Source organism: Phocoena sinus, chromosome 19, assembly GCF_008692025.1.
Source record: "Phocoena sinus isolate mPhoSin1 chromosome 19, mPhoSin1.pri, whole genome shotgun sequence".
Classification (NCBI taxonomy): domain Eukaryota; kingdom Metazoa; phylum Chordata; class Mammalia; order Artiodactyla; family Phocoenidae; genus Phocoena; species Phocoena sinus.
This window is the reverse complement of record NC_045781.1, coordinates 12534215-12557536: the sequence shown is the minus strand read 5'-3', so window position 1 is coordinate 12557536 and position 23322 is coordinate 12534215. Positions and strand designations below refer to the sequence as shown.

Below are 23322 nucleotides of genomic sequence, written 5' to 3'. Positions count from 1 at the left end.
TGTGTGTGTGTGTGTGTGTGTGTGTGTGTGTGTGTGTGTGTGTTCTGGTTTGTAAGTGGGGTCATTTGCAGACCCCACTTACTTCCACGCTGTGTGGTCTTAGGCAAATAACAGTCCTACAAAAGCCTGTTTCCCCATCCAGAAAATGATACTCTCTACCCCAGAGGGCTGTTGAATGTTTAAGACATTGGAAAGAGATTATTAGAACAGAGCCTGCCATGTGATTGACAAGTTACATCTTACTCATGCTCGAGTTAAGTGAAAATCAGTGAGTATCCCTCAGGAAGCCTAAATTGCTCCTTTGGTGCAGGTTACAGCATTTGATAGTTTTTTCTCTTGAGCCCACATAGCAGTGACACCAGAACTGCTGTAGCTTGTGTAAGGGCGTGGGGATGGGGAGCAGTGTGGAGAGTGGGCTTAGTACTTGACCTTCCTTCACTTTCCTCATTTGATATTCACATGTCTCTTTACAAATGTAATATAAACTGTATTATGAAATAGTTCAGATGTTTAAAAAGGTATGTCAGGAGCACCCATGTCCCCACCACCCAGCATAGGAACCATATGTGTACCGGATAGTAAGGACCCACTCGAGCAGCACACCCAGTCCATTCCCCTCCAGAAGTAACCGCACCCTGAATCCTGTCTTTTCCTGACTTTGTACATTTACTACATTAGTAAATGTTCCTAAATGTGTGGTGATTTACATGTTTTTAAAGTTTACATAAACAGTATCAGACTTGTTTTCCTCTCAAAATAATTTGAGGAAGATTCATCGTGGTTCCTGTAGCCTCTAATTCATGGATTTCCTCTTAATACCCCGAGTCCGCCAGATACGGGCAGCTGTTCTTTTGGCTGAACCTCCATGAAACTGGCTGGTTTTCCAGACCCATTTTAAGAAGCTCACGGGAGGAGGGGCAAGAAAGGGTTCGGAGAATGGGAAGGAAGACGGATGAGGCCTCTGGGCCGCACGTGAGTAAGAACGTGTGTGAAGGTGGCTTTCAGGTTTTAAGACAAATCACGCAGCCACAGGTTCCCTCCGTTAGGGCTTCCGCTTCACCTCGGAGCAATGGGTGTCCGGCGCCTACCTGGGGCGTGGGCGGTGGAACGCAGTCCGGCGCGAGGGGGGCGTGGTGCCGTCTGTCTCCCGGTCCTAGTTGGAGTGCCCGCGGCAGTGCGCCCGCAGCCCTTTGTCTCTCTCGGGCTTCCGTCCACCCGCCCCTCTCCTGCACCACCCATTGGCCGCGGCCCCGGCCCGGGGCGGGGAGAGAGTGAGGGGGCGGGGTAGCGTGGCGTCAGCGCAAGATGGCGGCCTCAGCGGGGCCGTTTCTGCGGTTGCGGAGCGGGCTCCGGCAAGGCGCGCGGGGGCTGTGCGCGAGGCTCGCGACGCCGCCCCCTCGGGCCCCGGACCAGGTGAGCGGGGTGGGGGTGGGGGTGGCCTCCGGGTGCTGGGGTTCCTTCCTGGAGTTCCAGGCGGACCTCCGCCGCCCGGAGGTTCTGGGACGCAGCACCTCAGGGTGCTGAATGGAACACCGCCAGCATTTTGGGTCTCTTCCCCGCTTCCCGGGGTAGGCAGCGCTTGCGTCCCGGGCTAGATGCTTGGGGGCTCAAGTGCGTCCTCTGGACCCCACCTCCTCGACCGCACGTGGGCGCCGGGGGAGGGGAGTCATCTGTTCCCCCATCTCAGTGACTGTTCAGGTAATACTTGAAGGGGAGGATCCGGGGACGCTGGAGTCCCAGCCTGGCCTTGCGGGTATTTCCCCCGTGGTGGTGGTGGTGGTGGTGGTGAGGTAGATGTTCGGGCTTCTGATTTGACCTGCCTCCATCTTGACAGAGACCCAGTCATTCTGACCTCCGGGTCCATTACTTCCGTGCCCTAAGCCCCAGCAAGCGATTGCCCCTCCGGCCCCGCTCCCATTCTCTCCCCGTCCATACCCCACTACTGTGAGCCCCAGGCGTCCGGAGGACTTAACTCTCCGTCCTATCCCCTTGAGTGTCCTTCATTGTCTTGCTCCAGGAATCCCAGTGTTCAGCTAGGCTCCCTCATCTTATCTCCCTGCCCAGCTTTTTCCGGCTCCAGGCCCTCCAATCTTTTGCTTTTGGGATCCCGGGCACCAGAGCTTGTCAACTCTTGAACCCCTGGGATCCTGGCGCCAGACAGTTTAGTTCTTGACCCTTCTGAGAGACCCAGTCTCCTGCCTGCCCCTCCAGGCACACAACACCTGGAGGCCATGTGGGTGGTTGCTTCCTGGCTCCCAACCTCGATTCTTCTCAGACCAGGGTGCCCAAACCACCCTGACCTTCTTTCTCTCCTCTCTTGGCCAACCTACCCCCTTTCAGTTGCAGGCTACAGAGATTGGGAGCCGAGCAGGCACTAAGGCCCAGACCCAGGGGCCACAGCAGCAGAGGAACTCGGAGGGTCCCAGCTATGCCAAAAAAGTCGCACTCTGGCTTGCTGGGCTGCTCGGGGCTGGTGGGACCGTGAGCGTCATCTATATTTTTGGTGAGGAACATATCCTTGCCCACCAGTTTTGTTCTCTTGGCCCACTATTCTGCTTGGGAACTTCCCCCTCTTTCCCCTAAGAGCTTCACCCGTCTTCATTCCCTGGCTCCTCCCTCAATAGGGCAGCCAACTAGAATTTGGAAATGAGGGAAGTCTCCCTACTGCCTCTCTACTCAACGTTCTACTCTTTCTATTTGGTTCCTGCACTGAGCTATGGGGAGTCCATTGGAAGAGAAGGAAGGATAGGCTGGGCCCACCCCCATAAGCTACCTCTTCCCTCAGCACCCAAAACTCCAACCTTCCCCGTAGTGCCTTCATTCCTCAGAGACCCAGGAGACTCTGCCCCAGCCCTTCTTGTCTCAGAGGCCCAGGTATCCTGGCTACCAGCCCCCTCCTCTCTCTCAGGAGGCCATGATGCTCTAGCCCGCTTCCCTCAGACCCAGGAGGCTAGGCCCCCTGCCCTTTTCCTTCCGTAAAACCCAGGAGACTGGATCCTCAGTCCTCTCATTCACCACTATCTGCCTTACAGGAAACAACTCTGTGGATGAAAATGGTGCCAAGGTGAGCTGGAGAGAGACCTAGAGCCTTACCAGGGGTCACATCCTGTGGGTCTCCTCCCACTTGGCCTGTTCAGGCTCATTTCTGGTCTGGGGTGAATCTCTCCCTCCCAGGGACCTTTGCCTACTCTTCCCAGGGCCCTGGAGATTCCTTTTCTGGGTGTGATGGGGTTCTGCCTCTGCCATCCCAAACCCTCCATTTTTCTCTCTACCTCCCAGATTCCCGATGAATTCGACAACGGTGAGTGAACAAGCGCAGATTCTGGGGTCCCCTGACCCTCTCTACTGTGCCCTCCCCATTTGGTGCTCCCCCACCCCTCCATTGGGAGGTAGGGGAGTCAGCAGCTGGATGGCTTGGGGGGAGGGGCATACAAAACTCCAGTCCCCTTCCCTGGCCCCTCAGCCCAAGAGCAGATGGTCAGGGACAGATAGATGGGGGAGGGGAATCCTAGGTGGGTGGGAGTGCTTGGGGAGAACTGGGCTTTCTATCGCCAGACACATGACTTCCTGTGCCTTAGATCTGAGCATCTGCAGCCCCTCACCCCCTTCTTTATGACAGCTTCTTTTTTTCCCACCAGGTCCCTACCCCATCCAACTCCTCATTTCCGAAACAATGCCTCCTTCCTTCCTCCCCCTTATGATTAACCAGCTCTTAGGGAGCTTCTGACAAGTTGGATAATAGAGAGTAGTTGTTAATTCTATCACACCTGGTCCCTCCCAAGAGAAATATAAAATTGGTAGGTCCAGAAAGCCACTTGTGGTAGGGATGTTTGCAAACTGGCATGTTAGTACATTGATTGTTTTAAACTAGGCAGGTAGGTAATGTTTTAACTGGGCAGATGTAGAATCATACTGGTTTAAAGAAGGCAGTATACTGATTTATGTTGGGCAGGTAAACTTGTAGTTTTAAAGTGTGTGTGTTTATTAGCTTAAGTGGTGTTTTGATATTTTGGTTTCAAAAAGGCAGGCCCACAGACAGTTTAACTGCACTAAAAATATTGTATTGAAGGAGGTAGTCATGTAAGATTTCTGTTTTAAACTGGATATGGTGTATTCATTTATCCAAGATTTGTCAACCTCAGCCATTCTGATACTATAGATCATATAATTCTTTGTTGTAGGGGAGTGTCCTATGCATTGTAGGATGTTTAGCAGCATCCTGGGCCTCTATCCACTAGATGCCAGTACTGTGACGGTCAAAAATGTCTCCAGACATCGCAAAGTTTTCTGGGAAGCGAGGAACAAAACTGCTTCTAGTTGAGAACCACTAGTTTAAAGTGTACAGACGTGTGTATGTTTATCGTGGCTTAACTAGATTTCACATACTTGATTAAAGTGGGCACATCTGGAAACCTAGAGGTTCAAAATGGACTAAATATACTGGCATAATGTCAGCAGATTTATTTATATGTATGTGGGATTTAAGCGTAAGCATTCTGTTTTATACCTGGGGTGGTGTGTGGATATAAGTATTCAGATTAAAACTTGACAGGTGAATAAAAACGTTTGTTCCTACCTGGCAGTTAGATATGTCATTGCTTTTTATCTTTGTACTCGGAAGTGAGCTGTTTCAAACCAGGTGGGTATGTAGACCTGTTTGTATCTGGTAGATAAATAAACCCCTGGTTTGTCCAGGAGGTTGAGCAGTGGCTTATCTTGGAATCCCTTTGTGCCCTGGTGTTCTCCTAGATCCAATTCTGGTACAGCAGTTGCGCCGGACATACAAATATTTCAAAGATTATAGACAGGTGAGCAGGAGCCCTGGGCCCAGTCCCTATCCCTTCACCCCCAGCCTCCTGCCTCCTTGTCTGAGTGCCCCCATTACATCTCTCTTTCACAGATGATCATCGAGCCCACCAGCCCCTGCCTTCTCCCAGACCCTCTGCGGGAGCCGTACTACCAACCACCATACACACTGGTCTTGGAGCTCACTGGCGTCCTCTTGCATCCTGAGTGGTCGGTGTGTCCTGGGGAAGGCAGCGGGTTAGGGACACCAGATAGGGCTGGGTGGCCGGCTTGTGATGATGTGGTTAAGAGCATAGACTCTGGAGGCCCCAGTTCCACTCTGTGATCCAGAGGAAGAGGTGTCACCCCTCATTGCCTTGCTTCCCTCAACTGTGCAACTCCGCAGCCCGGAGGTGGTTGTAAGTGTGCCTTGGCACACAGTAAGTGCCATAGGGGAGTCACATCCTCCATACTCCTAGACCCTCAGTCACAGCCATGTACTCCTGAACCCGTCCGAGAGCCACAGAGATGGAGAGGGCATTCTGGTTCCAGGAATCCCCCGAGACTGGGTCTTTGTCCTCTTGGGGCTACAGGGACCTCCGGGTCTCAGTGTTTCACTGTTCTCACTGCCTTTCCAGCTGGCCACTGGCTGGAGGTTTAAGAAGCGTCCAGGCATCGAGACCTTATTCCAACAGCTCGCCCCTTTGTATGAAATCGTCATCTTTACATCAGAGACTGGCATGGTGAGGCCCCCGGGGCAGGGGCGGGATGGTCGATGTGGCAGGAGGTGAGGGAGAGCTGCAGGGCCAAGGCTCAGCCTGACCTTGTTCTCCCCCTGACCCCACCCCCCAGACTGCCTTTCCACTCATCGACAGCGTGGACCCCCACGGCTTCATCTCCTACCGCCTGTTCCGGGACGCCACGAGATACATGGATGGGCACCACGTTAAGGTGCCATGTGGGGGCCATGGTGGGGCTCTGGGATTTGGGGGAGGGCTGGCACTTCCCAAAGGAAAGAGGACCTAGCTCTGACCCCAGCCTCAACCTGTTTCTGGTTGAGAAGCAACTGGCTGCTTCCGGTTCTGCCCCAGGTCTGATTCTGGTAGGACACTAGCCTGCCGCCAGCCTGGGCTGGGCCTCTACGCCCTTTTCTCTGTCCCGGAATCTGGGAGTGGGAGCAGGGGAAAATGGGGTCTCTCCAAAGAAAACAGTTGGGAGTACGGGGTAGGGACATGACATTTGGAAGTGGATTTTTGTCTCTGTATCTGGAGCTGAGTGTCTCTGGGACTATGTAATTATAATAGTTTAAATGAGACTGTGTTGGAATTTGACTTGGGGTCTGTTACTGTGACCAGTGGTATATCCAGGGGTCCAGGAGTCTGTGGGGATGTGAATGGGCTTCTTTGTGGGTCTTTGTCCAGGTATCCATGGGTCTTGGTGTCTGTTGGGTTTCTCACTGTGTCTTGGTGGGTCTGGGGGTCTGTGTAGTTTTTCAAGGTTCAGAAGGACATAGGCTGTGATTGAGGGTCTTGAAGGGTCTGTCTGGGTACCTGTCTTTGTGTGACTCCCTGTGTGTTGCTGTGGATCAGTCAGCACCTCTATCTGTGAGAAGTTTACAAACATGCAGCTTGTCACAATCACCTGGGGCAGTGGTTAAATATACAAGTGCCCACCTCCCTCCCCAGGGAACCTCCAAATCAGCCTGCCTGAACACCAGGCCCTGGGTCTAGGAATCTGTGTGACTAGCTCCTCTGCTCCCTGCTAGGTTTGATGTCTTCATCCCAGCCTGGTCTTCGGGAGGCCGTGTCGTGATGATCCCAGTGTGTGATACCAAGTGCATGTGTATTCTGTCCGCCTCTCTCTCCCTCTGTGGGTTCCTGGTGGGAAGAAAGGAGCACGGGCCTTGACCTGACCTGTCACCCACTTCCAGGACATTTCGTGTCTGAATCGGGACCCAGCCCGAGTAGTAGTCGTGGACTGCAAGAAGGAAGCCTTCCGCCTACAGCCCTACAACGGTGTCGCCCTGCGGCCCTGGAATGGCAACTCCGATGACCGGGTCTTATTGGACCTATCTGCCTTCCTGAAGAGTGAGGCTGACCCCTGACCTCCTGGCCTCTGACCCTGGAGCCCTTGACATTCAAGAGGAATGATAAGATGCTTGATTCTGGCTTGTTTTTTACATGAAACCAGGGACTTGCGATGCGGGAGATCCATGAGCATCTTGCAGTTTTTAGAAGCTTCTTAGAATGTTTGGGATGCTTTTCTGGAACGTTTAGGGGGTGCCTGGGAATATTCAGGGGAATCCCTTTTAGAATGCTGAGAAATGTTCCACATAGCTCTGACCCCACCCCGGTCTGACCTTTACCCTTGCGGGCCCTGCCTCCCTCTGACCGTCAGCTGGCTGACCCCCACCTGCTATCCCCACAGCCATTGCTCTGAATGGTGTGGAGGATGTCCGAACTGTGCTGGAGCACTATGCCCTGGAGGAAGACCCACTGGAGGCTTTCAAGCAGCGGCAAAGCCGGCTGGAGCAGGTGAGTCCTCAGCTTCCCAGCGTGGGTGGGGGGTGTCACCGTCAGTTCCCCAGGCTCTTGAAGGCGGAGCCCTGGAGCAGCTTGTCTCCACTCCCGCTGTGTGACCTTGAGCAACTGCCTTCTCTTTCACACCACCCGTCCCAGGGGGCCTTTAATGAGGGGCGAATTGATTCTGCAGCCTGCGCTGAGCACAGGAGGCAGGAAACGCCAAGCATTTGAGATAGGTCCAGAGGCCTTGATGGTCTGGGGGTCCTGGTATTTTGTGGGGTGGGGGTTTGGATCAGGTCTGGGAAGAGGGATCCTTGGACACTTGGCCCAAGGCTTTGGGCAAGGAGTTCTGATGACCTGTGATCCTCTAATTTGTAAGTGGGGATAAGAATATGAATTGAGTCTGAGAAAGAGATTCCGAGGAGTCTAGGCTGAGGTTGATTGAGTTTGGGGTTGTGTTCCTGGCTAGAGCTCCTGAGTACCCAAAGGAGCAATCCCTGGAGATTTGGGCCTGGGGTCCCTCAGCATCCAGACAGGGGTCTTAGGGCTCAAGACTGGGCACTGGGGGCTTAGGGAGTAACATGTTGTAGTCCAGTGTAGGGCCTGGGTTAGGTTCCCAGGGTTCAGGGGACAGGCCCCCTGGGATTTGAGTCTGGGCTTCTGTGGCTCAAAGCTGGCTTTTGCCAGTGTCTGAACTGGGTCCTTAGGTTCTGGGTGCATCCTGTGTCTGGGCTGGGCAAAGGTTTAAGGAAGGTGGCCCTTGGGCTGACTCTCCCACTCTGTCTGCCCCCAACTCTAGGAGGAGCAGCAGCGCCTGGCTGAGCTCTCCAAATCCAGCAAGCAGAACCTCTTCTTTGGCTCCCTTACCAGCCGCTTGTGGCCTCGCTCCAAACAGCCCTGACCTCTGGGCCTCCTCAAACTCAGTGCCTGGGTTCTGGGCCCCAGGCCCAGTGCTCCCAGACCACGGCTTGGCCAACCACATGTCCAATAAAGTTCATCCCAGACGCTACACTGCTGTGTCCGGAGAGTCTCCAGATGGGGGCATCAGGGTGCAGTGTGGGACTCTTTGGGGGGTCGTTCCACAGTGGCTGATCAGCTGCCGAGCAGCAAGGGCACTCTGGTGGGTGATGGTTGGTTTTTAACTCTGGCCTGGGAATCCGAAAACCTGTGTACAGGGCCCTGTCCTGGCCGTGTCTTCCCATGTGCCACGTGGTCTGTGAAAGTGCATCTCCCTCTTTGGCCCCAGATTCCCTATGGAAAAGAGAGGACGGCACTGTGGGTTGAAATACAGGTAGCCGCCAGGCTGCTGTGTAAATGTGTGAAGTGTGGGCGCATGGGGCTTCGGTGGACCAGAGGCTGCCCCACCCCATCTCACGAGGGCAGCTGCTGCTCAGCTCTGCCAGCCATGGCCCTGTGGGAAGGTGGGCCTAGAGTTGCTTGATCTGCTTTTTCAGTAGAAGCCAGGAAAAGGGTGGTTATATTAAATCTCCCAATTTAAAAATGTTGGCTCCTAACCAAAACAGACTGTAGCAGCACTCTGCAGTGGAGTTTTCCGCGGTGTGTACCCCGTGTCATGTATCTCCACTGTCCAGTAGAGCAGCCAGTGGCCTCATGGGGCCATTGAGTACTTGAGATGTGGCAAGGGTAACTGAGGGATGAGATTTTAAATTTTGTTTCATTTTAATTAAATAGCCGCATGTGACTACTGGCTCCTGCAATGGACAGCACGTTTGGGTATTATTTAAGAGTGTTGAGTTCCAGACTGGTTTTTATTGGCCGCGCAGCAGCACAGCATATGGGATCTTAGTTCCCTGACCAGGGATCAAAGCCTGCTGCAGTGGAAACGCGGAGTCTTAACCACTGGACCGCCAGAGAAGTCCCTCCAGACTTTCATAAACCCAAATCCAAGTTCGGATCCAAGCTCTATGCCACGTCCTGACTTGTGTGATCACAAGCAAATGAGCAAGTTACTTCCCCTCTCGGTGCCTCAGTTTCCACGTCTGTGAAATAATAGTACCTACCTCATAGGCTAGGCTTGAAGGCTGAGTGAGGTCCCCCAGGTAGGCACTCAGATGGTAGCTGTATGCACCTTGGGAGCACCTTTCTGCCTCCCTTTCCTCATCTCTAAAATGGGGGCGATGATAATACCCATTGTAATAGAGTGGCTGCGAGGAGTAAATGGGACAGCTCATGCTCAGGCTGCATGTATATTCAGTGGGGCTTATTGTTACCAGGCCATGTTGGTTCTTCCCAGACTGAAATATCCTGTACCATTTTGGCAGTCGCCTGCCCCCTGGCTGTCTCAGCCTCTCCTGCTTTAGCCAGCATTTAGTGCTTGTACCAGTTAGATACTTTAAAAAACCCTTCCCTGGTATTTGTGAAAAGAATTAAAATGTATTTGAAACTGTGTGGGCCAGATTGAACTTGAACTCTGGATTTTTAAGCAAGGCTCACAGATGTCTACAAATAAGTAACATTTGCAGCCCTCCACCCCCACCCTGAGGTGTACCATTTGTAATCCAGGAGAGAGTTTCCTCGATATCCTCAGGATTCCCTAGCTTGAGAGCATCTGCAGGATTGAGGGAGGGCCTGTGTTTCCTTTGCAGGTGGCTTTGAGTGTTGGAAACTCCTAACTGAAAGCAAGGTATTTGGGGAACATGATCCTGGGGAGAGGGTTTGTGGACGGAGGGAGCCACTGCAAGTGAGTGCTCGCCGACCACCGGGGGTGACCCATGGGACCTTCTGAGAAGCTTTTGAAATGTGACTCAGATCTGTCCATCCACGGGGCATGAAAGGAGGAAGTACGCTTGTCCATTGGCCCGTGGCCCTGGGGGTTAAGGTTAGCACTCTGGGTGGCACATGTTTCAGTGTCTAGTGGGCTCCTCTAAGGCCTCTCCCCGACATTGATGCTGGTTCAGGGATGGTGCTGTCAGGTCACACCTGCTTAAAGCTGGATGGGAGGAGAAGGCTTGACTTGTGCCAGGTGGCCTCTGAGACGCTGCTTACGTGACATGGTGTAGGATGTTTATATCAAATGCTCGGTGCTAGGGCTGCATTAGGGCGTCATCCAGTGGGCAGGATTGGGCCAGTGTTGAGGCATATCCCAGCAGGGGCTGAATTCCCAGGTTGCACGCCACTTGCAAGCCCTGTGACCCTGGGCAAGGTCTCAAGCATCTCAGTTTACTCATTCATAAGAGGTTAATAATAGTACCTCTCATTTGCTTACTCAACAAATATTTCCTAAGTACTGACTGCCAGGCCTCATTTTAGGCACAAGGGTGTACTGGTGAACAAACTAGAGAAAAAGCTCTAGAAAAAAAGGAGCTGATGTTTTCATGGAGGAGACAGAAAGTGGTCAAATATTTCTTGGGGTAGAATAAATGCATACAGGACTTCCCTGGTGGCGCAGTGGTTAAAAATCCGCCTGCCAATGCAGGGGACATGGGTTCAAGCCCTGGTCCGGGAAGATCCCACATACTGCGGAGCAGCTAAGCCTGTGCACCACAACTACTGAGCCTGTGCTCTAGAGCCTGCGAGCCACAACTACTGAAGCTCACGTGCCTAGAGCCCATGCTTCGCAACAAGAGAAGCCACCACAATGAGAAGCCCACGCACTGCAACGAAGAATAAACCCCGCTCGCTGCAACTAGAGAAAGCCCGCACAGCAACAAAGACCCAGCACAGCCAAAATAAATAAATAAAACCTTACTTTAAAAAAAAATAAAAATAAAAATAAATGCATACAGGAAAGCATGGTAAGGAGATAGAGTGGTTTGGGAACAGGAGTGCTGTTTTAGATTGAATGGGACAGTCAGAGAAGGCCTCTTGGGAGGGTGTATTTGAGCAGAGACCAGAATGAAATGAGACAAACCATGGGGATATCTGGGTGTGCCGGGCATGGTCACCCCAGGGCCTTTGCACTTTCTATGCCCTCTGCTAGGAATGTTTTTTCCCCAGGATCCATATAGCTCACTCCCTCCCCTCCTTCAGGTCTTTGCAGATGTCACCTCAGCATAGCCTTCTGTGGGCTCTAAGGTGGGCACATAAGGAAAAGTCCTAGATAGCCAAAAAGATGCTTGGAAATCCCTTAAAGTACACATACAGACTTGAGAGAATTCACATGAAACACTATCATGCCTGGCAGAAACCCTCAATAAAGGCTGGCTATTTTTACAATCTTTAAAAATTTTGAGATATCTCAGATGTGGAAACTGTTACCTCCCCAGTTATTATCCACGGCAGGAATTTGCCTTCTCCCACAGCTTCTAATAACTGTCCAGATCTCATTTGAATAGTTCCTATAATGGGAGGCTCACTCCTTTACCTACCCCAGTACAGGCCCTAATTTGCCTCCCATTAACTGGGGTCCACAAGGTCTGGCTCTGTGCTTTGGGGCCACAGAACCTGTTTGAGTAGGGGGATGTGGAGGGAGGGCCTTAAATGTCAACCTTAGAATTTCAGAAGCTGGGAGGCACTGGGGAGCCATGGAAGAGTCTATGTAGGAGAGGGACATGGTCAGATTTGTGCTTAGAAAGACCTCATAGGCCAGAGTGGTTGGGGCTGGGATAGAGGAGTCCACAGGGGCTGTGGGAACTCAGAAGAGGTGCCTGACCCCCTTGGGGGGTGTTAGGGAAGGCCTCCTATAGGAGGTGAAGTCTGGTAACAATTTAAAAAGAAGGAAGTGGAAAGAATATATCAAGTAGAAGAAAAACCTGTGCAAAGGAACCTGGGATGTTCTGCACAGTTGACCATGGCCCTCCCCTGTTCAAAACCCTTCCATGACTCCCATCCTCAGGATTATGAGAAAACTGTTTAGATTGAGTTCTTTCATTCACTAAAAATGACTGAGCACTTACTGTATGCCTGGCTCTACTGGGCTGTGCTTTATTGAGCACCTTCTCCAAAAGAAAAATATGTACGTATATAATTGAACCTGTATTTCCCCCTATAATTATTAGCTTCTAAGTGTTACATTTTTTTCTTCTGGATAAAAAAAAAAGTTTACTCCATCTAAAGGGCTTTGCTCAGCACCTGGCAGAGTAAATGATTAGGACCGGAGGGCTGGAACATCTGCTCTAACTGGCTTTCCTTGCGGTGGTCCTGGAATACTAAGGAGCTTCTGGAGGGCGCCGGGTGCCCCCCCGCCCCCCATTCATCCTGGAGTGAGGGAGTGGGCCCCTGATCTGTGAGGACCGAATTTCCTGCCCATTTGCTGCTCACACCTTCCGGAGGCCAAACGGGCAGCCCAGCTGCGGCCCAAAGGGGGAGGGGCGCGGCCGCCCAGCAGATGGCAGCATTTACATACAGCTGGGAGCCCCCTCTGAGGCGGGGGCTCTTCGCCCTAGCGTCTGGTGCATCCGTGATGTGGGTTTGGGGAGGGTGGCTTTGTTTTGGGGAGGGGAAACACACTCGAGCATGCGCGCGTGCACACACACACAGAGACACACACGGGTCCACAAAGAACACTGGATCTTCATCGTATCCACACAGGGCTACACTCATGGACCTCCCACACCCAGCCTCCTTCACACACAAACCCTCAGCCATTCACAACCTTGCACAGACCTTACCACACACACAAACACACACAGCCACCTAGAGGCACCTGCACAGACCACAAAGTCACAGGTTCCTATGACTACACACAGTGGTCCAGGAGCTAACACATTTTTGTACACCTGAACAGAGAAGCATCTACACAGCCACAGAATCTCAAAAGTCACACAACCATGAAATCATGTACATCTCCATTCTCCCATGCAGGTGTGTGTGTGCGTGTATACACACACACACAGAATCTTAGAATTATTTACAACCTCACAAAGAGGCTTAACAATATACAATTTCAAGCACATGTGGAGCCACACAATCTGACCTAGACACACAATCACAGTCATGTACACCCTCCAGTAGCTCTGGCTCACACACCACACACAGAGTTTTAAAATCATATCCAACCTCACACACAAGCTTAACCCCCCCCCCACCCTATCCTCAGCCACACAAATCATACCCACAACCGCATATAAGATGTACACTCACTGCATTGACTGTGGCCACGACACAGTCTCACGGCTGCTCCAGCACGCTCTCCTTCCCCTGCGACCTCCTCCCCTAGGGTCCCCTGGAGCCGGCGGCTGCCCGAAGGGGCGGAGCTGTCCTCTCAGATATAAGGCTCCGGAGCCAGCAGCTGCAGCTCCCAAGACCTCCGGAAGGCCATGGTCTCCCCGCAGATGACCCACCTCCACTCCCCGACGGTGATCCTGGTGCTCTTTTTCCTTCCCCAGGTCGGAGCCCGAGTGGAAAGGGTGGATGGGAGGGTGTGCGACCCGGAGGTCTTGGGGAGGGGGCGCGGGGCGGATGAGACGTCTGGGTCCCCGCAGTCCCCTCACCCTGTACCCCTTTCCGCCCCAGACACGGCCGGCCGGCGTCTTCGAGCTGCAGATCCACTCTTTCGGGCCGGGACCAGGCCCGGGCGCCCCGCGGTCCCCCTGCAAGGCCGGGGACACCTGCCGCCTCTTCTTCAGGGTCTGCCTGAAGCCAGGGATCTCCGAGGAGGCCGCCGAGTCTCCGTGCACCCTGGGCGCGGCGCTGAGTGCGCGCGGACCGGTCTACACTGCGCAGCCCGGAGCGCCAGCGCCTGACTTGCCGCTGCCAGACGGCCTCATGCGCGTGCCCTTCCGGGACGCCTGGCCGGTGAGACCCAGCCCCGGGGCACGCTCGTGCTGGGGGCCTTACCCAAACCTCGACTGCCATCTGCCCTCCAACTTCCAAGACCCTGCCCCCTGGGGACCCCAAATTCCCGGTAACTCCATCATCTGGAATCTCACATTCTCAGACCCATAAACCCAAATTTTCTGATTCCGAATTTCCCTTTAGGGAATCCCAGATCACAGCCTTGCATGCCTGGAACCCTGAATTCCCAGAACCCCAAACTCACCTTCTAGAAATCCTCAATTCACAGGACCCTACCCCTGTTCCTTGGGGATCCTTAAACACTGGTATCCTCATCTTTGTCCCCAAATTTCCTTGCACCTAGGGAGACTTTCACACTCTGTCTTGGGGACTCCCAATATCCTCTCACCTTATCTCTTCTCAGACTTTCCAGTTGGGGCCTGTATCCAGGACTTTTTCACCTCCAAAATCCTACTTCCCATCCCACAACCCCAAAAGCATAAAGGTGAACAGAATTGTTTTTGAATTCTAGATGCTTATGCTTTTGGGCAAGTGACTTTCCCTCTTCCAGCCTCAGTATCCTCATCTGTAAAATGGGATCATCATGGTACATTACAGTGGTCCCTTTTGAGAGATTCAACCAGGTATCTTGAGTATAGTGCTTACCACATAGTAAGTGCTCAATAAAGAAAGCCAAAACAGTCATTCCTTGCCTGGGCCAGCCTCTGGGAGTTGTCCCTTGCCTGTCTGGTCCCTGGAATGATCATCACTCTTTACCTCTTAAAATCTGGGCTTCATTGAGTACCTACCTGCCCTGACCACTGTCTTCATTCTTCGCTCTCCACCTTCCTCCACCCAACCAGGGCACCTTCTCTCTCATCATTGAAACCTGGAGAGAGGAGTTAGGAGAACAGATTGGAGGTGAGTATCTTCAATTCTGGGACTTCAGTGTAGAGTGTGGGAGATCCAGGGAGTTGGGGCCCGATGTGAGGTCCAGGAGGGTGACATGGGGCTGTCTGTAGGGTGGGGCATTCATGGGATTGCTGGACCCATGATGTCATCACAGCTCCCGGAGTGTGGTGCTGGGTGTTGACAGCCCCAGGGCTCTTGGCATGTCGACACAGAAATGTCCTGATACCAGGCAAAGCGGGGTGGGGGCAGGGAGAGGCGGGAAGAAGCTCTCTTACTATCTTGGAGTCGAAGCAGCAGCGTTTCACAGTCCTGCTCTGTCACCATCTGATTTTGAGAACCCAGGGTACAATATGAGTTACTTTCTGGTTCTTGTAGGCAAAGCTCTGTCACCTTGTCCATACAGAGGGCCTCAGGACCCCTTTGGGACGTTGCAGTTTCACCAGAGAGGTTTCAGGGAGGGATATGGGATGATCTTAACCTTAATTCGAGGGGGACTTTGATGCTATATAAGGCCCAGAGGGGGGGTTCTGTCACCATTTTGATATAGGAAAATCCTGAGGCACAATTTGGGAGGTGTTTTTGACCTCACTTCAAAGACCTGTCATTGCCCCTTGGCCATATTAGGGATATCATATGTCCCAGGGTGTTAGGGGTCTCATAGCTACTTTAATATACAAAGATTCTGGGGCAAAATATAGGGGCACTTCGGCTTCTCTGGGAGAACTGTTATCATCACGATGGTCATAGGGTTCGCGTCATCGAAGATCCCAGGGCGCATTAGGGGAGTTTGCAGCCTTGCTAAGTAACTGCCATTCTCAGGACTCAAAAGGGGTGTTTTGGCTTCTTAAGATGGGAAGGGAGAGTGCGAGCCTGCGCGCTCCGTCTCCATCCCGAGACCGAGGCGGGCCGCAGCCTAGCACATCTCCCTTCTCACCTCAGGGCCCGCTTGGAGCCTGCTGGCGCGCGTGGCGGGCCGGCGTCGCCTGGCAGCCGGGGGCCCGTGGGCCCGGGACGTGCAGCGCGCAGGCGCCTGGGAGCTACGCTTCTCCTACCGCGCGCGTTGCGAGCCGCCGGCCGTTGGGGCCGCGTGCGCGCGCCTCTGCCGCTCGCGCGGCGCCCCCTCGCGGTGTGGCCCGGAACTGCGCCCCTGCCCGCAGATTGAGGACAAATGCGAGGCACCGCGTGAGTCCTGCGTTCAACCCCACCCCATCCCGTCACGGCCCCTCCGGCTCCTTTCACAACCTAGTTACCCTCTTCAGGGAACTGGGGACCCGAGAGCCCCTCGCCAGCTTCACTCATGGTCTTCAGCCTGTTCCCATGATCCAGCTACCACTTTCTGGGAAGCTAAGGACCCTAGACTTCTCTCCAGCCCTGCCTGGGCACTCCAGCCCCCTTCCCTCTTCCCAGCACACTTGTCTCCCCAAATAAGAACCGCACACCCATTTCCCATCCTTGTACCCCCAGTTCCTCCCCTAATCCATACTCACACCCCTTTCCAGATGCTCAGACCCCAAAGCTCTTCTAATTCTGGGGCCCTCCCTACCCCCACTCAGGAGGTTTGGAAGCTCCTCCCATCCCCCTCAGGGGTTCCCCCATCCTCCCTCCCTGTGATTACACTCTAGACCCCACTGCGTTCTAAAGCTTGGGGTCCCCCAACCCACCCTAGGTATCCCAATGTCTGAGCCCCACTGAAGCCCCTAGGACCCCCAGGCTTATCCAGATCCTCCCAGACCTCCCCTAATCCAAGGCCCTCCCATTTCCCCTGAAAGGCCAAGGGTCCCTCCTCAATCCTCTTCCTTCATTCTCCTCTCTCCAAGCTCAGACCTGGGAACCCCCACTCCATTCTCCTTCCAAGAGCACAGACTCTGGAACTCATTGGTCTGGATTCAGATCCTAGCTGTGCCACTTCCTAGCTGGGTAAATCACCCTGCCTCTCAGGGCCTCAGTTTCCCTGTCTGTAAACTGGGAGTCACAATACCATCTAGCCCATTGGGTTGACAGTCACAAAGATGAAACAAGTGATGCACGGGAAGTGCTCAGAAATTTCTCTGATTTCCTATCCTCCCTTCATCAATATTCCTCTTCCCTCTGCCTCTCCTTCCCCCATAGCGGCATGTCGAGCAGGCTGCAGCCCAGAGCACGGCTTCTGTGAGCAGCCCGATGAATGTCGATGCCTGGAGGGCTGGACTGGGCCCCTCTGCACAATCCCTGTCTCCACCAGCAGCTGCCTCAGCCCCAGGGGCCCATCCTCTGCTACCACTGGATGCCTCGTACCCGGGCCTGGGCCCTGTGATGGGAATCCGTGTGCCAACGGAGGCAGCTGTAGTGTCAGTATCACACACACCCCCACCCCCCGATCCTGGGTAATACTTTTCCCAGGGAGTCCCCTGTCTGGGGCTCCATGAGACAACAGCCTTGGGGGGGGGGCAGCTGGGACAGCTATCAGGGAGGGCTTCCTGGAGGTGTCCAGCCTGCATCTGGGGCCTTGAAGTAGGATGACATGTTGGGGAGAGCAGCCCCAGTGGGTGGCACCTAAAGGTGTAGATGTGGGAATGATGAGGGGTCCTATCGGGCCACAAACTGCCCCGCCTATGGGGTAGAGAACAAGTCAGAGCTCAAGGTAGGGGTGGTGGGGCCGAGTGGGTTGAGGATTAGGGAAGGGCGGGCATCAGAGAAGGCTTCTGAAGATGGACCCGGGCTGGGGCTTTAAGCCCCATTTGGCAGACAGGAGGCGACTGGAGAAGCTAGACCGGACAAGTGGCCTGGGGGAAGCGAAGGTGTGGTGGTGGGAGTGAGCCTGGGATGAAGCAGAGCCTGGTGTGGGCCACCTGGACACTGCCACCACGGGACAGTGAGAAACACTCAGCGTTCAAATTAGGGGGAGGGCCTGAGAAGGGGAGATCCAGGGAAGGCTCCATGGAGGAGGTGGGCTCAGAGCTAAGACCTGGAATTAGGCCTGGGCCATGAGGACAGCATCGGGGAGGGCAAACAGGGCAGGCAGCATTTGGCAGCAAAGGTGTAGAGGTGGGGACGGGATCTCTCCGGGCCTCCAGAGCCTCCCCTCTGTGGGGTTGGTTGTGCAGACCCAGAAATGTGGAACAGAGAGTTTGTCTCGGCCTCAGGGACTTCCTCGGTGAGGCCCCTACACCCTAGGAGGTGGGACTAGACCAGGAGCAGCCCCCCAGTGGTCAAGACTGAGGAAGGGGGGACTTCCCTGGCGGTCCAGTGGTTAAGACTCCGTGCTTTCACCGCAGGAGGCATGGGTTCAATCTCTGGTCAGGGAACTAAGATCCCTCATGCCGCACCGAGCAGCCAAAAAAAAAAAAAAAAAGACTAAGGAGAGGGATGGGATTTCTAAGGAGATGCTGACCTTGCCTGTGCCTCTTGCCTGTGCCCAGGAGACCCCGGGGTCCTTCGAATGCACCTGTCCCCGTGGGTTCTACGGGTTGCGGTGTGAGGTGAGCGGGGTGACATGTGCGGATGGACCTTGCTTCAACGGTGGCTTGTGTGTGGGAGGTGCGGACCCTGACTCTGCCTACATCTGCCGTTGCCCGCCCGGTTTCCAAGGCTCCAATTGTGAGAAGAGGGTAGACCGGTGCAGCCTGCAGCCATGCCGGAATGGTGAGGTGGGGAGCACAGAGCGGTGAGGGTGGGGAGTGGGGGTCCCTGCATGGTCAATGGGCAAGAGCAGGGCTTGGCTCACACAGTCCCGGGTGGGGATCCTGACTTTGCCTCCTCTCGGTCTGCGGCTGGGCTACCCTCTGCCCAGCCTCAGTTTGTTCTTCTGTAAAATGGGTGAGGTGACATTCCTATCTCATAACTATTTGTTGAGCATCTACTGTGTGCCAGGCCCTGTTCCGGGGATACAGTAGGGAATGAGATGAAAATCCCCACCCTCACAGAGCTGATGGAGCAGAGAGACAATAAAGATCAATAAGTAAATATAGGAGGTTTTGTGGTGATAAAAACTAAGAAGAGGGAATCCCCTGGTGGTTACGACTCTGTGGTTCCACTGCAGGGGGCATGGGTTCAATCCCTGGTCGGGGAGCTAAGATCCCAAAAGCCGTGAGGTGCCGCCAAAAATAAAACAAACAAACAAACAAAAAAAAAAAAAAGAAGGGGGATGAGAAGTAGTGTGTATGGGGTGGCAGGTTGACATTTTAGCTAGAGTGGGTAAGGAAGACCATGCTGCAGGTAGGGAGGCAGCCGTGTGGGGATCTGAGGGAAGAGTATGTTCCAGGCAGAGGGATGAACAAGTGCAAAGACCCTGAGGTAGGAATATGCCTGGTGTGTTCAGCATCGCAGGGAAGCCAGTGTGGTTGGAGCAGAGGGAGTGAGGGTAGGCTGGTGAGAGATGAGGTCAGGGAGGTGACTGGGACAGATCCTGTAGGGCTTCGTGGGTTATGGGGAGGATTCTGGTGTTACCCTGAGATGGAGCCAGAGGAGGGTTGGGATGGAGGAAGAATCGGATGGCTTTCTGGAGGAGGGGACACCTGAGCACAGACCTGGAGGATGAGCTCGAGAAGAGAACAGGTGAAAAGAATGAGAGAAAAGGAGGAAGGGAAAAGGGAGAAGAAGGCATGGGCAAAGGCCAGATGGTTCAAACCCGTCGTTCCAGAACTGTTGAAACTATTTCAGTACGGTTAAAGCCGAGAGAAAAAGAGAGAGAGACCCAGAGAATCAAAGAGGTGTGAGGCCGAGTTAATCCAAGACTTCACCAGGGGGAAAAGAGGCGGGTCGGTTTTACAGGCAAACTCCCAGAGGCTGGCCCTAGAGTTAGACGGTAGAGGGGCGCCCAGAGAAAAAATGAGGGCGGGGATCACCGAGCTGAGAAGAAATCGCGGGCGGGCTTCGAGCGGCGGGCCTGGGGTACTCCCCTCAATCGGGCCGCGCCCCTGACGCCCTCTTCCCCACAGGCGGGCTCTGCCTGGATCTGGGCCATGCCCTGCGCTGCCGCTGCCGCGCGGGCTTCGCGGGGCCACGCTGCGAACACGACCTGGATGACTGCGCCAGCCGCGCCTGCGCCAACGGCGGCACCTGCCTGGAGGGCGGCGGCGCGCGCCGCTGCTCCTGCGCGCTGGGCTTCGGCGGCCGCGACTGCCGCGAGCGCGCCGACCCATGCGCCGCGCGCCCCTGCGCCCACGGCGGGCGCTGCTACGCGCATTTCTCCGGTCTCGTCTGCGCCTGCGCGCCCGGCTACATGGGCGCGCGGTGCGAGTTCCCGGTTCACCCCGACGGCGCAGGCGCGTTGCCCGTGGCCCCGCCGGGTCTGAGGCCGGGGGACCCGCAGCGTTTCCTTTTGCCACCGGCTTTGGGACTGCTGGTGGCCGCGGGCTTGGCCGGCTCTGCGCTCTTGCTGGTCCACGTGCGACGCCGTGGCCCTGGCCGGGATACTGGGTCTCGCTTGCTGGCGGGGACACCGGAGCCATCGGTCCACGCGCTCCCTGATGCACTCAACAACATGAGGACGCGGGAAGGTGCCGGGGATGGCCCGAGGTGAGGGGCTTGGCCGCAGACGTAAGCCTTGTCCCTCTCGGCTTCTTGCATCAATCTCCGTAGTGCAATTGGCCTGATTCCTTGATGGGCCTTCCTTGATTGGTCCCTTTCTCTTATCCCAGCTCCAACCTTTTTCTGGTTGGATCGTTTCACAATTCCTCTGGTTGACTTTGGGTTCCCTTCCTTGGTGGGTGGGAAAACAAGATATGAGAATTTAAAGTGTCTGGATCTTACTCTTTTCCTCCCGCAGCCCATCCTCAGATTGGAATCGCCCTGAAGATGGAGACGCTCGTTCGGTTTACGTCATATCTGCTCCTTGTATCTATGCTCGGGAGGTAGTTACCCACCTTTCCCCACCCTGCGCACGTTGGGCATGATGGGCAGAGGCAGCTCCTGCTTTTCCTGTAGCTCTCCTTTATCTGTAAAATGAAGAGGGTAGTGTCTCTGGAAGATCCTCTGCCCATTTTTCAGTTTTGACTTAATTTAGTTCTATCTTGCATGCCTTTTGCTATCGTTTTGAGCTACTTGGCATCTTCTCTTTGGATGACCTTTGGGCCTCAAGAGGTCACAGTGGGGAGCCTCAGCCAGAGATTCTCCACTGATTTCCACTCACTGGGGAGAGGGAGGGGAGGTAGAGGGTCAGACCTTTCTAATGTTTCCTACTTTGTTTCTAGGCCTGAGCTGCCCCTTCTCCATCAGCACCTGGGGACAGAACCTGGATATTTTTGTATTCTCTGCTTCAGACACTTTGGAGTTCAAGCTGGAAGGGGTGAAGGGGGGGTTTTGCCATTGGAAGTTGTACATAATGGTTATTTATATCCTATCTCTTTTTCTCTCCCCATCTCTCCAGAGACATCTATAAAGGCTCTTAGTTTGATCAGCTTTGACTCATCAAGTTGAGTGCTTTGTATGTGGTTTTGGGGCTGAGGGGAGAGATTTTGTCTCCCGAGAAGAATAATAGTCAGGACTCTACTGCAGGGGTCAGAAACAACTCAAAGTAGTTTAAATAAACAAGAGAATTTATTAGTTTATAAAAGTGAAAATCCTGTGGCAGGTGGTAGCTTTAGCAGGGCTGGATTCAGGGGCTCAGTGTTTTCCTCCAGTTGTCTCTAGGATGACTTCATATGTAGACAGGCTTTCATTGGCCCTGGCTTGTCACATGGCCTTGCTCAAACTAGGGGCCAGGCAGTATGGCTTATTTTGATTGGCCAGGCTTGGCCGTCTGTCTAGTGCGTGACAGGGATTAAGGTCAGCCTGTCCAAACCACATGGAATATGTGGGCAAAGGGGTGTCCCTTTCTGTATCAAAAATCAGCATTTGTTGCTAGATATAAGTACTGTACGTGGCAGGCAAACGGACAGAACCAGTCAGTGAGAGCAGAAAGTAACTATTTTACAGGGGAATGGGAGGCTCAGAGAGTGGAGTAACCGCTGCAGCTCCTTCCTGATGAGATGGAACAAATCTAGGTAAGATCTAGCAGAGAGGGGGGACCTTCCTAAATTTGGGGACTGTCCTAAGACAGTTCATCACACATCTAATACTGCTTCTACCACTGAAAATATAAAAAGCCTGCATCAGCCAATTTCTGCCAATCCTCCTTCCCCATATTTTCTAGTGGGGAGTAGGCTGGGACAGTGCCCAAGCACTTTTGGAAATGAGCAAAATCATAGGAACTGAAGATGAGAGAACAGAGAAAAGTAACAAATGGAATATAGCAACAAATGAACAAATGAAGGAGTCCTTTTATTAGAACATCAGCCAAGGGATCCACATGTTCTTTTAATTCAGTCAACGATACCATATATTGAATAAATACTTATACATACAAATTCTCCTTTCAAGTTTCACTATATTGAATTTCTGTGTCATGAGATTTAACTGTACCATTAAGGAATATGGACATTGAAACAAAAGCATACTATCAAATGATATTTAAATTGAGATTAAAGGCAGACATCAGCACCAGCCCATTGTTCCTTCAAAGACAACGCGATATTCAGAGGCCGAGTCTTTGCTGCCTTGAACAAAGTATACCACCTGCCGAGAGAGCAGAACTCAATTTAAAAGCAAAGATGGGAAACTGTGTTACACTCATCATGTATTTTTTTAAAAATTTATTTTTAGCTGCGTTGGGTCCTCGTTGCTGCGTGTGGGCTTTCTCTAGTTGCGGTGAGCGTGGGCTACTCTTCATTGCGGTGCACGGGCTTCTCATTGCGGTGGCTTCTCTCGTTGCAGAGCAGGGCTGTAGGTGCGCGGGCTTCAGTAGTTGCAGCATGTGGGCTCAGTAGTTGCGGCATGTGGGCTCAGTAGTTGTGGCACACGGGCTTAGTCGCTCTGTGGCATGTGGGATCTTCCCGGACCACGGATCGAACTCGTGTTCCCTGCATTGGCAGGTGGATTCTTAACCACTGCGCCACCAGGGAAGTCCCTTCATCGTGTATTTTTGATCAGTGACTGCATGCAAGCTGAAGGCAGCAGCTGAATCCCATGGATTCCCCCCTTTGATGTACTTCTGGTGTCAGGGATGCCTCACCTATCTCAGAGTCTTGTCACCATCACTGTACATGTCGGTGAGTCATCACAGGAGCAGTACTGGCTGGATTATCAAAGAATGATGACCAGAGTCCTCTGATTCACCACCACAAGGGAAGAGTCCCACACCCAAGTCTGGAGGCCCTTTAAAGTGCAGGCTCTGTTCTATCGCTTTGCCTCATAGGCTGCTGCAGGCTCAGCCTAAGGTCGTAGCCTCTGGGGCAAGGAAGACTATCTGAGATGATCAGAGCTTGCAGGGAAGAGAAAGTTATTCTGGTCCAAATCCTTCACTTTAAAGGTGAAAGGAAGCAGGGCCCCAGAGGAGTAAGGTGGAAGGCATTGCACACCAAGGAGAAACTTGTCATTTTTTTTCTCTTTTGACAGAGCTTTAAATCTTTAA

At 53.5% G+C, this 23322-nt stretch overlaps 2 protein-coding genes across 5 annotated transcripts; both read left to right on the top strand.

Annotated features, from left to right (window-relative positions):
* Positions 1-101: 101 nt before the first annotated feature.
* Positions 102-8316, top strand: TIMM50 (translocase of inner mitochondrial membrane 50). Of its 4 annotated transcripts, XM_032614317.1 has the most exons (12): positions 102-1413; positions 1573-1698; positions 2341-2503; positions 3033-3064; positions 3280-3301; positions 4750-4808; positions 4901-5020; positions 5424-5528; positions 5638-5736; positions 6716-6872; positions 7213-7319; positions 8107-8316. In XM_032614317.1, the coding sequence occupies exons 1-12, from the start codon at positions 1306-1308 to the stop codon at positions 8206-8208; spliced, it is 1200 nt and encodes a 399-aa protein (XP_032470208.1). In that variant the 5' UTR covers positions 102-1305; the 3' UTR covers positions 8209-8316. The 4 variants fall into 4 exon arrangements, with proteins under 4 accessions (XP_032470208.1, XP_032470209.1, XP_032470206.1 ...); XM_032614318.1 differs by lacking the exon at positions 1573-1698 and having other exon boundaries at positions 912-972; XM_032614315.1 differs by lacking the exon at positions 1573-1698 and having other exon boundaries at positions 1270-1413; positions 3175-3301.
* A 5138-nt stretch (positions 8317-13454) lies between these two features.
* DLL3 (delta like canonical Notch ligand 3) lies at positions 13455-22216 on the top strand. Its single transcript, XM_032613558.1, has 9 exons — positions 13455-13594; positions 13722-14003; positions 14846-14903; positions 15834-16076; positions 17004-17221; positions 18293-18515; positions 19811-20390; positions 20641-20725; positions 21065-22216. The coding sequence occupies exons 1-9, from the start codon at positions 13526-13528 to the stop codon at positions 21068-21070; spliced, it is 1764 nt and encodes a 587-aa protein (XP_032469449.1). The 5' UTR covers positions 13455-13525; the 3' UTR covers positions 21071-22216.
* The last annotated feature ends 1106 nt before the right edge of the window (positions 22217-23322 follow it).